The sequence below is a fragment of the Haemorhous mexicanus genome, chromosome 4, assembly GCF_027477595.1.
Source record: "Haemorhous mexicanus isolate bHaeMex1 chromosome 4, bHaeMex1.pri, whole genome shotgun sequence".
Lineage (NCBI taxonomy): Eukaryota > Metazoa > Chordata > Aves > Passeriformes > Fringillidae > Haemorhous > Haemorhous mexicanus.
Window position 1 is genome coordinate 28807181 of NC_082344.1, and position 12961 is coordinate 28820141.

General features: G+C 42.8%; 1 protein-coding gene across 2 annotated transcripts in view; it reads left to right on the forward strand.

The window, feature by feature from the left end:
* The window catches only part of ARHGEF38 (Rho guanine nucleotide exchange factor 38), a 39547-nt gene that overhangs the window by 13929 nt on the left and 12657 nt on the right, over positions 1-12961 (forward strand). The window contains exons 4-7 of one of the 2 annotated variants that reach the window (XM_059844207.1): positions 4146-4293; positions 7247-7264; positions 11260-11459; positions 11955-12088. In XM_059844207.1, the coding sequence (XP_059700190.1) occupies positions 4146-4293; positions 7247-7264; positions 11260-11459; positions 11955-12088 (500 nt within the window). Of the gene's footprint in view, positions 1-4145; positions 4298-7246; positions 7265-11259; positions 11460-11954; positions 12089-12961 lie in introns of those variants that run through there. The other variant, XM_059844208.1, reaches the window with a different exon arrangement.

The window sequence follows — 12961 nt, forward strand, 5'->3', positions numbered from 1 at the left end:
TGAGGGGAAGGCAGGAAGGAAGGCAGGAAGGCAGGAAGGCAGGAAGGCAGGAAGGAAGGAAGGAAGGAAGGAAGGAAGGAAGGAAGGAAGGAGAAAATGGGTTTAGAATGAGCAAAACCTGTTGCAATAAGTTATACAAATTACTGCTAAGATCTGTTTCATCTAGTTTGATATTGCCTACCTAAATCCACTTGTGCTGACTCAAACTCCTATTTCTCATACTCAGAGTTGTGCCATTCAGGAAAAGCATTAAAAATGTTTGGAATAACAAGCATGTCAAACCCCAACCACCCCAAGCACTCTAAACATGCATCTACTGGTGATACAGTTCCTGTAAAAGGTGGTTAAATGTGCTTGACAGGGACATGGACAGTAGAGAAAGATGTAATGAATCTGAAGTTTGTGGGATTCTGTGTGGGAATGTCTGTAGGAATCACAGGTATTTTCAGCAAACAGGTTGGCCCTAGATATGTCACAACAGTCACAAGTCCTGCAGGTCAGGTCATGAAATTAAGGCTGTGATTCATGTGACATTCTGGCACAGCTGGAGAGATTTAATAAGTTACCAGCACACATCAGCTCTCCCATGACTGCTTTGTCAGTGCAGAGGCACCTTAGGGTAAGCTACCTTAAGGTATCAGGTGAGAACTCTGAATTTGCTTCAGTGCAAAGTCAGACAGTTTAGTTTAAAAAATTAAACAGCTCTGTTTAAAAATTTCCAGCTGTGATTCAGAGGTCAAGAGAGGTTCTTTCTTTCCTAGCCTGACCACATACCACAGGTAACACCTTATAAAAAGTCTCCCTCTTCTCTCAAATAATTGGGTAAAAATATCAGTTGCCACTTTACTAAGAAACAGGATATTAAAGCATAAGAGGCTTGGGAAAAGTATTAATTCTAGCACGTCTCAATCTGGTTTGCCAAGGCAACAGCTTAACGTAGTTTGATGCGTCTGTGTTGTTTGGCAGTATTTCAGTAAAAGTGCATCATGATGAGTCATACTCTTAATAAGCAATGTTCTATTCTAGCAGGAAGTGCCTTTCTCACAGCCAAGAGAATCATTCTATTAGTTCTCTGCCACATTCAGAAGTAAAGACAAACAATTTCATCCACCTATTAGGGTGTATTTCTCCAGAATGAGACAAAGAACTATGAAAATTCATGGGATCATTGATCACAGAGTTGGCTAACTTATGACAGGAAAAAGGTTGTCAAGTAAGGTGTGAGACATTCTTCTGAAGGCTGAGACAAAAATAGGGAGAATAATTGCATCACTATAAGCAGTAAGTTAGTAGGTTTATTGTCCTCTGAAAATACATCAAAGTAATAATTTTGTTTTCAGGATCTTCAGTGTAAAAGTTTTTGAAGCCAGTCTATAGAAAAAGCACACTCATCATATTCTGTCATGTTTATGTATTTAAAAATCTTGTATTGAAGTGTCTTACTTTGGAAGGCAACCCAATCATGGTGAGGCTCAAAAGAACTGATAATTCACTGCTTTGAAAGCAAAACAATGTGGTTGTTTGTAGTCATGTCTTATTTTAGTCTGTGTTCTCCACATTTTATGCTATGTCCACATTGACAAGTGGTAATCTCCAATAGGAGCAGAGTTGCAGAGTGAGAGTTTCTGCTAAGGAGGTGGTATCCACACTGCACATTTTGAGAGGTCTTACTTCAGCTTGGCTGTAGCCTGTGCCTGTGGGTTGAGATGCCCTTATGGTTGGACTGCATAAGATGTGCCCTTGGAGTGTGTCTTCTGGTAATTATCATTCTCAAAGGGATCCAGTTTGTAACACCCTGACTGCTCCACCACACAGCCAAGGCATGGGAGATGAGGACTAATGAGTGATTGGTTTCAAAACCCATCTCCTAATCTGAGCTAAAATAGGTTAAATACCTTTTGTAGTTCTTTCATGATTTTTTTTTTTTCCCCTCTCTGTTGTGGATACATATTCTTCATATTCCTCTGTATATGGAGGAATATAAAGACTTAGCTTTAGCTATTAGATTCCTTCCTCCATCTGCTGCTGTTGGCTGTACTGGAAGCACCACTGAGAGCAACAGGGAGAAACTGCTTTGTGACTCAAGTCTTCCTCCTAGGAATTTCTCTTTGAGCCTGATGACCAACTCCAGAAGAGGCCTCAAGGAGCTTTGCATCTCTCAGAGTATTTTTAAAGCTGTGCCAAATACAATGTGGTTTTGGTTCATAAAGCAAGCTCCCACAGTGATATGCCCAAAACTCATCTGATTTGGCCCATACAGCTCAGAACCAAGATAGGCTTTAGGTTTTAGAAATCCACCTGCTGTTAAAAGGCCCTGTTCACGGAATCAGCACATGATTTTTCTTATCACTGAGCATCGATAGCAGTATCTGTCACTGTGGCCCAATACTTCAGTGAACAGAACTTGCCCAGCTCTTTCCTTCTGGAGAAGCTAATTTTCAGCCTGTAGTATGCACTGAAATGAGCTGTAAGGCCACATTGCATTTTTCCTACTGAAAATGTGACCTCACTTGAGAGTTTAGGATAACACAGACCATGCTAAGCACTTGGAGCTCCGCTTAATGTTAGTGCAAATTGTGAGAGCTCATGATCTCTAGAATCGGGTGCCAAGCCTGCAGGATCAAGGTTAAGGCTTGTTAAGGTTTCCCCTTAGGTTGTTGGCTAATGAAGACCTGCATAGAGTTCCTGGGAAAGCCAGGATGTAATGTGCTTTGTTAGCCATCAGCATTAGCAGTAAGCACAGGGCAGAGAAGACGGCTAAAGAGCATTTAACTATAGGATGCTGGTGCTTTCCTGACTGTGCCCTTACAGTAACTAAAATGTACTGTGGTGGTCTTAGCTCCTCATTGTTTTTTCCCTTATTTGCACCCTGAAACCAACGTGCATTAGACAGCCCAGTTAACCTTCACTGCTAGGGCAGAAAACCCAGGGCTGTGTTACTGTGGTAACTGAATCATTTTTCACTTTAGGATGGAGCAGTTCAATGCAATGTATTATGGAACAGCACACTCTGGTCAGGATGAAACATGCAGGATGCCTGACAGCTCAGCACTTGCTCTGTGAATGAATAGAGAGCTCCCAATTAATGCAGTGTTCAGCTTTTAACTTTAATAGTCATTGCTGTAACTCAACAGGAATGTTTATAAACATCTATTTGGACTGGTTGCCACATAGATATAATTTTCAGTAAATGCCCGACAGGAGTTTTCAGCATTGCTGTTGTTTATTATACACATTTCCAAAGATGCTGATCAGGGGGCTGCTGCATAACTGTGTAAGAACTGAACTAATATCTCAGCAGAAGAGATGAAGCATGCTCTCCCTGCTCAGATTTCTTACATACACAGAACCAGACACAAGAGTTTTAGGCTGAGAGAATTAGGCTCCAGAAGTAAATGGGAAATGAGTGTAGGACTACTTTAGTGCCTCTAAAATTCCCAACTGTTCTTTATGGGAAAATGGTGGTGTGGAGGACTGGAGGTGGAGGTGTTCTCCCTCTTCAGCTGTATATAAACTTAGATATTATATAAAAATGGCTGTAATCCATGGTGGTTTTATTTAATTAGGGGAGGGTTGGAGGTTTTTCTTCTGTTTTGTGGAGAAAATTCTCTATTCTAGGTCATAACAATTGCCATTTCGAGGTTTTGCAAAACAGATAAAATTGAAATGGCAAATGGAAGATAGAGTCATTATTCCTGTTATTACCCATTTAAGTTCATATTAATGAAAAAAAGCCAAAAGGAAAGCTAACAGGCTTGCATTCATCCTTCCTGCCAGCCCATGACACAAAAATGGTCTCCCTTTATTAGTTAAGCTCTCCTGTGTGTTTTCCAATGAAGGGGCATTAAGCTGGGGCAGTGAATTAGGAGGTTGTGTTTGAAGGGGTGTGAGGTATAGAGATTTCATGCTTTTCCCCTGAGGGAATTTTTGTGCATTAACACTGATATAATGGTGCCTGGCTATGACACAGATGAGCAGCTGAGAAATACATGTAATAAATAATGCACATAAACACACAAGATCATTTCTAAGGGAAGTAAAGTGGAAGCCAGCCTTTTTAGCTCACAGCTAATGTGGTGGAATAATAAAACTCCTTCTGAGATGCTGTTGTCTGACTTGACATGCTTTGTTTTTCTCCTTAACAGGGGAAGTGTTCTTGCAGATTAAAGGCCCACTAGAAGACACATATAAAATCTATTGCTATCACCATGATGATGCACACACCATGCTGGAATACTATGAAAAGGATGAAGAACTGAAGCAGCATTTAAGAGACTGTGTACAGTCCTTAAAGTAAGATCTTTTCAAATGATGATTTCCGTCCATAGTCAGTTGCCTGGCAGGGAACATTTTAAATGGATGTAGATGAAAGGTCCCCTGTAAATCCGGAGTTTTATACGGCTTGCTGGGAGCTCTGGCTTATGCTGCTTTCATGAAAAGATGACAAGCCAGGGGCCATGGTTAGATTTTTTTCTCTCTAAGATGGCCAAAAATAGCACAAGAAAGGTTGCTCTTTCCTTAGTTTCAGTGCCCCATACTGGCAAAAAAGAAAATAAAGAAAATTGCTGCATCATATCATGGGCTATTAGGAACACCTTTTCCAGCTCCCAGGAAACTTGCTGCCCCCTGTCTTCAGCAAGTCTGCTCCTTGAATTGGAGCAGGCTGTTATGGAGCTACTCAAGTGCACTGGCAATTCTGGGCTGCTGCTACAAGGCCCCAGGATCTGGAGCTGCTGTGTAGCTCCCAACTCCTCATGATGGGGGTATCTGAGAGGAAACAGTGGTGGAGCAAACTGCCAATTCCCACCAGAGGCAGGTGCTTTGTGCTATTGGCTCCAATGCCAGACCCTTGGGAAAATGTGTGGAGAACTGGGGGTGTTGCCAAGTAATGAAACCATCTGTCTTCCAGCACAGCTTCCTCCTGCAGCTAGTGGCAGGGACCAGCTCATCCACTCCATGTAGAGTGCTTCTCTTCCCACCCATAAATCCCCTTGCCCCTCACTTTCCCAAGAGCATCACACAGAGGGATCATGCCACAGATTCAGACCAGAGGTCTGGCTCCAGCTCCAGGAAAGACCCATGCTGCACACTTGTAGGACAGATGTAAAGTTATCACAAATAAAGGAGTGTACATCAGCCACAGATATTTCAGCCACACCCTAATTTGTGATTGGTCTGCAGAGATCCGTTAAGATTTAGGAGACAGGAAGTATGTCCAAGCGAAATCTGGAAAGAGTGGTAAAGGAAAATATTAATAACATTAAAAGAGAAATGTTTGCTTTGAAGAGAGGTTTTGTTGAAAATGAAGCTTATCTTCTGCAACACGTTTGGCTCTTAAATACATAACGAAGTATATGGGCAGGGTTCTCAAGTTTTAGCTACCCTGGAAGTTGAAAGAAATACATTTTCATATAAACTCAGGCCTTCAGGCTAATGGATGGGCAGGTATTTCCCCTAAGTGGGTGTTCTGGTGCTGATGCCTACAATAATCTTTCCTGACTAATCACTACTGTTGTTCCTTAATCCATGCTGCTGAGGCAAGGGGACATGGAAGGAAATAAAGATAAAAGTACATCCAAGGGTGGATGTTGCCACTTGTATTCCAGAGCAAGAGGTGCTCCTGCTCCAAATTCACAGCTGGGCTTTGTGAATGGAAAGGATATTTTGTGCTGAGCCACTGTAGCCTTTGCTAGCAGGAAGCGACAAGGACTTCCTTACAATAAAGCCTTGTTTTGCCTTATTCTTTCCTGATCAGCCTTTAAACAGGACCCAACCATAAAAGCACTGGTGTGTGTGTATTATGTTGTGATTTTTCCCAGTGTCTAAAGATTGCAGTCAATTCAACTATTAAGACCTGAAAATGCATGCTGAGGTTCAGAACTGTGGTCATCTAAAACTGTTTCTACCCAGTGGAGAATATTTGCCCTAGAAGAAAACTGTGCAGGATTGTTACCAAATAAGTTACAGGCTGTTTTCCACTGTGAGATGTAACAAATGTGGGGGCTGGTGCTGACTATCTTTGAAAAATGTTTACTTGTTAAAGAGTTTTCTTTTCCCTTGGAAAGAATATTGTTCCACTTTAAAAAATCTTAAATGAGCTGACATTAGTAGGGGCTTCTGTGCCTCCACTGAGTAATATCTGACATGTGAAAAACAAGTTCTATATCAGGAGCAATTTGAGAGTGGCACTCTGCACATCTGTACAGACAAATCAGATTTAATTAGCTATGTTGAGATTCCTGTTCCTTTTGACTGAAGAGGAAAAAAATCCATCCCAAAATGTAGGTGTCTGCATTGGAGACATGTGCAAATCCAATTTCTGTAGAGTCCCGTGTTTCAGCAGTGATTATGCAAACTGGGGATGTTATTTGCTAGCCTAGCCAAAGAAATGCAGCTGGTAAAAATGAAAGGATGCTGGCAACTACCTGCTCAGCTTTCAGCCTGAAGTAGCTCGGTCAACTATTACAGGGGCAGAGGGACGTCACAAGCACACAAAATGCTGACAGTGCAGAAGCAATGAAAGCAGCAGCTTCCAGATGCTCAGCTAGGCACTGGTGGGCCAGGAGATAAGAGTGCAGGCAGTCAAAAAAGTGTGGCTGAGGTTGTGATGTCAGGAAAGCCTGATGCAGAGATGGAGACATTTGGGTCTCTTGCATTTGGGTTTATTGATACCATAAGAAAACATTCTATGCACGAGTTTGCAAACTGCAATTTTAAGTCACTGATGCTTTTGGTATATGCATCAGCACCATCCTACTCCAGAGAGGTTTCAGTTGATGTGGGGTCTACAAAAAACTTCACAGCTTCATTGACTCTAAACCCTAAAAGGCTGAAATGTATTCCTTTTCTTTTAAAAATACATTTCTGTTTAAAGAGAGTAGACAGATGTATGTAAAGTGTAAGGATGACGTTTAGTTTTACTTTTTGTATTAATGGCTCGGTGTTACCTACAGCTGTTAGCAGAGGGATCCAAACTTCCTTCTCGAACAGTGTGAGGACAAGGCACTGCCAAAGCCAGGTTTCTGACAATCCTTTCTCATTTGGGGCTGTCCATTCAAAAAGCTACAGGGTCAGATTCACCAGTACCCTCTGGCTGCTTTGTGCAGTTCTGTAGGTTCTACAAACCTAAGTTAGCGTGCCAGTTATGGCTACCCTGTGTCACTGAAGGGTATCTGAGAATCTCCTGGTCTGTATAAATCCTTTTAGGAGGAATCTAATGCATGCTTTGTTTTCTTTTCTTTTGCAGAAAGAGATATGAAGAAGAGTAAGTACTGTGCCTTTTTTTACATGTAAAATAATCTTAAAGGATCTTTGATTTATCTTTAGTATGTTAAAAGCTGTGCAGGTGGAAATTTTAAGAACATAAACCTTTTGTGTCAGTATATCCTGGAGAATTTTCCAGGACATATGCAGAATGCTCTGACTGTTTGTCAACAGCATAGTGTCAGTCTTTGAAATCCAATTTCCTGCTACAATTCAGGCAGGGCTGCAGGTAAAGCTATTCCTAAGTTGACAACCCCTTCAGCAGCCCCCTGTGAGAAGCCCACCTTAGGATCTTCCCCCAGCAGTGGCTGGAAGAACATCAGAAAAGAACAATCTCATTGCAACTTAGCCAGAAAAGTCCCCCAGCCACTGATGAGTTGTGGTTAAGGGACTTCTGTGCCAAATGTGACATCTTTGAAAAGCTGTAAAGGAGAATTTATCACAGCTGCAGTTTCTGGACATCCAGCATGTTGGCTGCATTGAAGTTACCTGCAGTGAGAGGTCAGAGGAGGGGTTGTCTGAACTGAAGAGAAAGATTGCAACCCCCAACAAAGTGTTAGGAGAAAGGAGGAGCAAGTGTGGTCTGTACTGGCAGGAGAGGAACAGACCTCAAGCCAAGTCAGAGAATTTGTTAATCAGTCAGTCAATTGCATGTTAGAGCTATGATCTGCATAAAATACACTTTGAAAGAGTTGCATGTTGAAACTCTACTTTGGGGGCTTTCAAGCTTTTGTCTGTGATAGGAAATAGTTTCTCTGCATTTTGTTTTGATAAGGGATATTCCTGTGTACCCCTGTCCCACAAGGAGTGTGGCTCCAAGAGATACAAAATATCCAGAAGGTCACAGTATGCTCATGTGAGGCAGAAACACATACCGAAATCACACAAGACTGGCTGTTCTGCCTTGTGTAGCCCTAATAGATATGAAAGTCTGGTTTTCTCCTTCAAACAGTTTCCAGTGGAGTGTAGGAGACAAGTCACTTTCTGAGTTTAAAAGGACTCTTACAAAGCTGTGCAGAATGCAATGAGCAGGTTTAGCTGTGGGACCCTCCCTGGGCTTTGCTGCTCCACAGGCAGGGCACTCAAGAAGTCCCATCACCTGCAAATCAGAGGTTGCAGAGTTGCAACAGCCCTTGGGCAGGACTGCACCCAAAAATCTGATTACTCTTGAACTGGAAAATACAGCATAACTCCCCCCAAATGGTCTGTGATGTTGCTGTTCCCAGAGTGATTTTCATTCAAGCATGATCGAGAAAACAATTACATAAATACCAGACAGTGCTGCCCTTTGCTAGCAGCTCAATAGGTTAAATTCTGCTTGGCTTAACAACTGTGCAGCCTCAGTGAATTCCCTGGGTTTGCTTGAGAGACTTATGGCACAGAGAATTATTTGCCCTACATGTCTTGTACTAAAATAAAGGCATGCATAGTAAACCATAAAGCCCAAGATTCTGAGCCCTGCTGCAGCCTGATTCCTGCCCACCATCTCAGAACTGGCAGCTGAGATGCCAGTTCATCACACCAGCCTCAGCCCAGCTGGACCGTGCAGGCTGTTGTGCTTGCCACTGGACTGAGCTGCCTTGCAGTGAGAGCAGATGAAACTAAACCCTGCCTCCCCTGCCTTTGTGTGGCTCACCACCACGGGCTTTTTAAACAAGTGGGAATGTGTCTGTGCTAGTGACTTTGTTTTGTTGGGGGGCAGGAGGGAGGCTGTGCTGTGGAGCTCAGTTTGCCAGTACTGCAGTTTGCCAGCTGCATTTACTGCAGCACTACGGTAATAATTTGCTGTGAGATTAGTACAGTTACACGTGACTTAGAGTACTTGCTAAATTCAAAATAACATGGGGGAAAGGCTGAAGTAGCATCACAAATGAATTACCAACTTAATTTTCTGCACAATAGATGTCACAAGGCGTTACTCTCCTGCTTGAGTGGTGTGGCAAGGCCATGTCCTGCCCAGCAGCCCGTGGGTCCTAACAGGGTGCACTGCAAATGGGACTGTCCAGGCAGAGTGGCTATCTCAGCTAATCTTGCTGGGGAGAATTAGATGAGTCAAACTTTGTGGCTTTTAGTGCCCCAGGGAGTCATTATCTTATAACAAACCTGCTATCTCTCCCACCATATTGCAAGACTGTGTCATGCAGATACCGAACAGAGGGCTGTTTATCACTTGGGCAGCTGTCCAAAGTGCAACTATATAAAGAGAAAACACTTGAAGATTTTTCCATTCACGAGGCAGCTTTTATAGATTTGCATTCATAGGGCTTTTCAGAGAAAACAATAACAATTTAAGATTTTTTTTTTTTCATTATTGCTGCCAGAAGCTGAAAGAAGGAAAAACAGCTTTCTATTTAATGTAAGATACAGGGGAAATGAGGGGGATTGAAATGATGAGAATGTTTCAGGACATGAGAAAGCCTTAAAAGGCATCTACTGTTAATTTTTTTTCATGCAGAACTTTTTTACAGATAATGCCTGTTTGAGAGAGATGGTTTAAATATGCAGATGTCTCTTCTCAAAGGCATTCAAATTGTTAGTTAATTAGTCAGCAAGTAAGGATTGGCTCTTGTACTTTTTACACATATAAAAGTAGGAATGAAGGGGTTTTTTTCTTTTACGCTTTCTGTTGCACAAAACAATAGATGTCAGCCTGCAAAACCATGTGGCTGTTCCCTATTTTTTGTACTTTCCTTCTACATTGTGTTATTTCATCCTTCCATATGCAGAAATCCTTCTTTGTCTACCCTCAACTCTTGCGTAGTTAATGTCAGAAAACCTTTTCTGCTCCAGAGGAGCCTTTCTGGGCAGGCAAATGGAAAGCTTGCTCTGCTTTATTGCCTTCCACACTGTCACCAGGAGCTCCTGTTCATTTCAGTGGGGAGGTGCCAGGTAGCTGGTGCTGGAGCTGTGCCTGGTTTGCTGAGGATTGTGCTGTCATGAGGGGAGGCTGTGGACATGTCTGTCCTGCTGCTGGAACCTCAGCAGTGGCTGGCCCTGGTCTTGGCCACCTGGTGTCACCCATTCTGGGGACACCCCATGTTTCTACCCAGCACATGGAAGGTAATGAAGGCACACGTGGCTCAGTCCTTTCCCGTTTCCTTCGAGGCTGTTGTGGCAGCCCACAGCCTGCACGGCCTCTCCCATTCCAGCCTGGAGAGTGCAGGCAAAGTCTGCAGCAGGGCTGGAGCATGAGTTCAGCTGGCCCAAGAGCTCAGGGGGGCCTTCATGGCCTGAGCCACTTGAATGCCTGGGGATGCTGCTCTGCTGCCCCTGCCCAGCCAGTGGGGATTGAGCCTAGAGCCACAGAGCATCCCTGTGCCCATGCTGGAAGCTGGGATTGTCCTGCTCTCATCCTTCTACCACCCTGGCCAGTTTCCTGCTCTGCCTTTATGTAAGGGAGTCTTCCAGCAGGTTGGATCAAGCCTGTGTGAATATTCTGTGTGTTCTACATTTCCCAGGCCAGATTTGGTACCCTTTGGAAGCCGAGGCATCATTAGAAATAACTGACTGGCAGCCAGCAAAGTAAAACCACAGGTGAAAGGCTGTAAAGCTCAAGGGTCTCTGTGCCAAGTCAGGAGTGTTGTGAGAAGGGATGCACTGTGAACAGGCATCCCAGTTACCCACAGCATGGAAATGTTACAGTTTTAAGCCTGAGGGCCCAGGGCAGGATGTAACAGCCCAGCTCTCACACGCATTTCTCAAACTTCCTGTTATTTGTTCTTCCACCTACATCTCCCTTCCTGGGTGTTGTGATGTGTGAGTTACAGCACATGCACCTTTAGACTGAGTGGGATGGTTTCAGAGCTGATGTCTGCTAAGTTCTGAAAACAGAAAATTCAGAGACCTGGGGTGTATTTCTCATTGAGGGGGTGACAGCAAGGTTTCGTTTACAACACCCCTGTTCCCCCACAGATGTATCTTGTTTTTTGGCTTGACTGGTAATTGCAATTCAAGGAATTTCTAATTTTGTGACAATTATTTTGGTGTAAATTACAGAGGAAAGCCAAATCTAATGGACCTGGGATCCCTGTTGATCAAACCAGTGCAACGGCTGATGAAATATCCCCTGTTACTCCGGGAGCTCTTGAACTCAACTCCTGCTTCTCACCCTGACCACGAGGCACTACAACGTGCCCTTTTTGCTATGAAAACCATTAATGTGAACATCAATGAGCTTAAAAGGAGGAAAGATTTAGGTAAGAAAAGAGCACAGGAAGTTCTTTCTTTGTAGGTTTGGGCTGGCCATTACAAGACATTTTTCAGCTCAGATATTTCACTATATGAATTTTAGCTGGTGCCACCCAAGTTGTGTAAGACATTGGGTTTCAAGAGGATAACAATGCCTTAATGTCCCTTGTCCTCAGCTGACTATGTTACCTGACTGGTAACTCCAGTATGAAAACAGAGAAAGAATTAATGTTACAGTGTCTGTAATGCAGTTGCAAACACTGATAATAATTAAGATGCAGTAATAGCAATATTTTTTTTAGATTTGCCAGGTTGAAGCCCTACCTTCACTCTTCCCAAGGTTACTGTTGATAACGGGGTTTTCATCCTCTTGAGCATTTTCACAGATTACCCCAAATGACATCAAAGTGTCTTCTCACACATGGTTTCATATTTGTGTGCCTGCCCTGGTAAAAAGTCCTGTGAATACAGACTACTGATGTAATGAAATTCTCTGTCTGCAGTGCTGAAGTATAGGAAGAATGATGATGATGAAACCCTTAAAGAAAAGTTTTCTCGACTGAATATTCACTCCATTAGCAAGAAATCCAAGAGGGTCACCAGCCATCTGAAAATACTGACGAGGGGAGAACCTCAGGTACTTACTCATCCAACTGCAGATTTGCATTGACAGCTTCAGTTCTGCTTTTGCACAGGGTGTTTTTCAAAACGTGTTGGAAATGGAGTTTGTGGTGCTGCTTTTTTTCCTACCTAATTTGTAACGTCATTTTCTGACTGTCACAGAAGACAGGAAAGATCTTTGTGATTGAAATAGAAAATAATGTAATGTGTTCTCCACCTCTTCCTTTTTTACACAAGAGTTTCTCAAACTTCTGGTCTTCAGCAGAGAGGAAGTGATAGTTTTGTGAAACTCAGCCTGAGGTCAGCATTTTGCAGATACCCTGGCAATAATTATTGCCGTGGCTGAGAATGTGTTCCGTCCATCTTGCTCATGTTGTAGCATTAAGGTTTGGAATCTACCAAGGAAGATGAGCAATACCTCTAATTAGGAAAGGGCCACAGGATTTGCCTCTACATGTGTAAAAACCTGGAATCCTCAAAACTACAGAGACAAAGGACTCTGTGATGAGTCTGATGGGTGTTGGGCGGCCCAAAGTAAAATCCTCCCTCATAATTTCAAAGTTGTAATTCAAAACCTAGCAGGATAAACATTTTCAGGAAAGCTTAAATTGAAATCTCAAAGGAAATCAATTACAAATGACCTTGAAAGTGATATGCAGTGCACCTCACTGCATGAGATGGCTGATTATACAAGGTCACTTGCCTTTCTAGATGTGACTTTAGAAGATACATGCCATTTTTCCTGGTTTGTTTTTTATCAGTGTTTCTCCTTTTTCTCTGATCCAAATCACCCACTTACATTTTTTTCTGTTTATTTATTTATACAGTGGAAATTTTGGTATTCAGACTGTGACAGACACCAGCAAGGCTATAAAATCAGAGAAAAAGG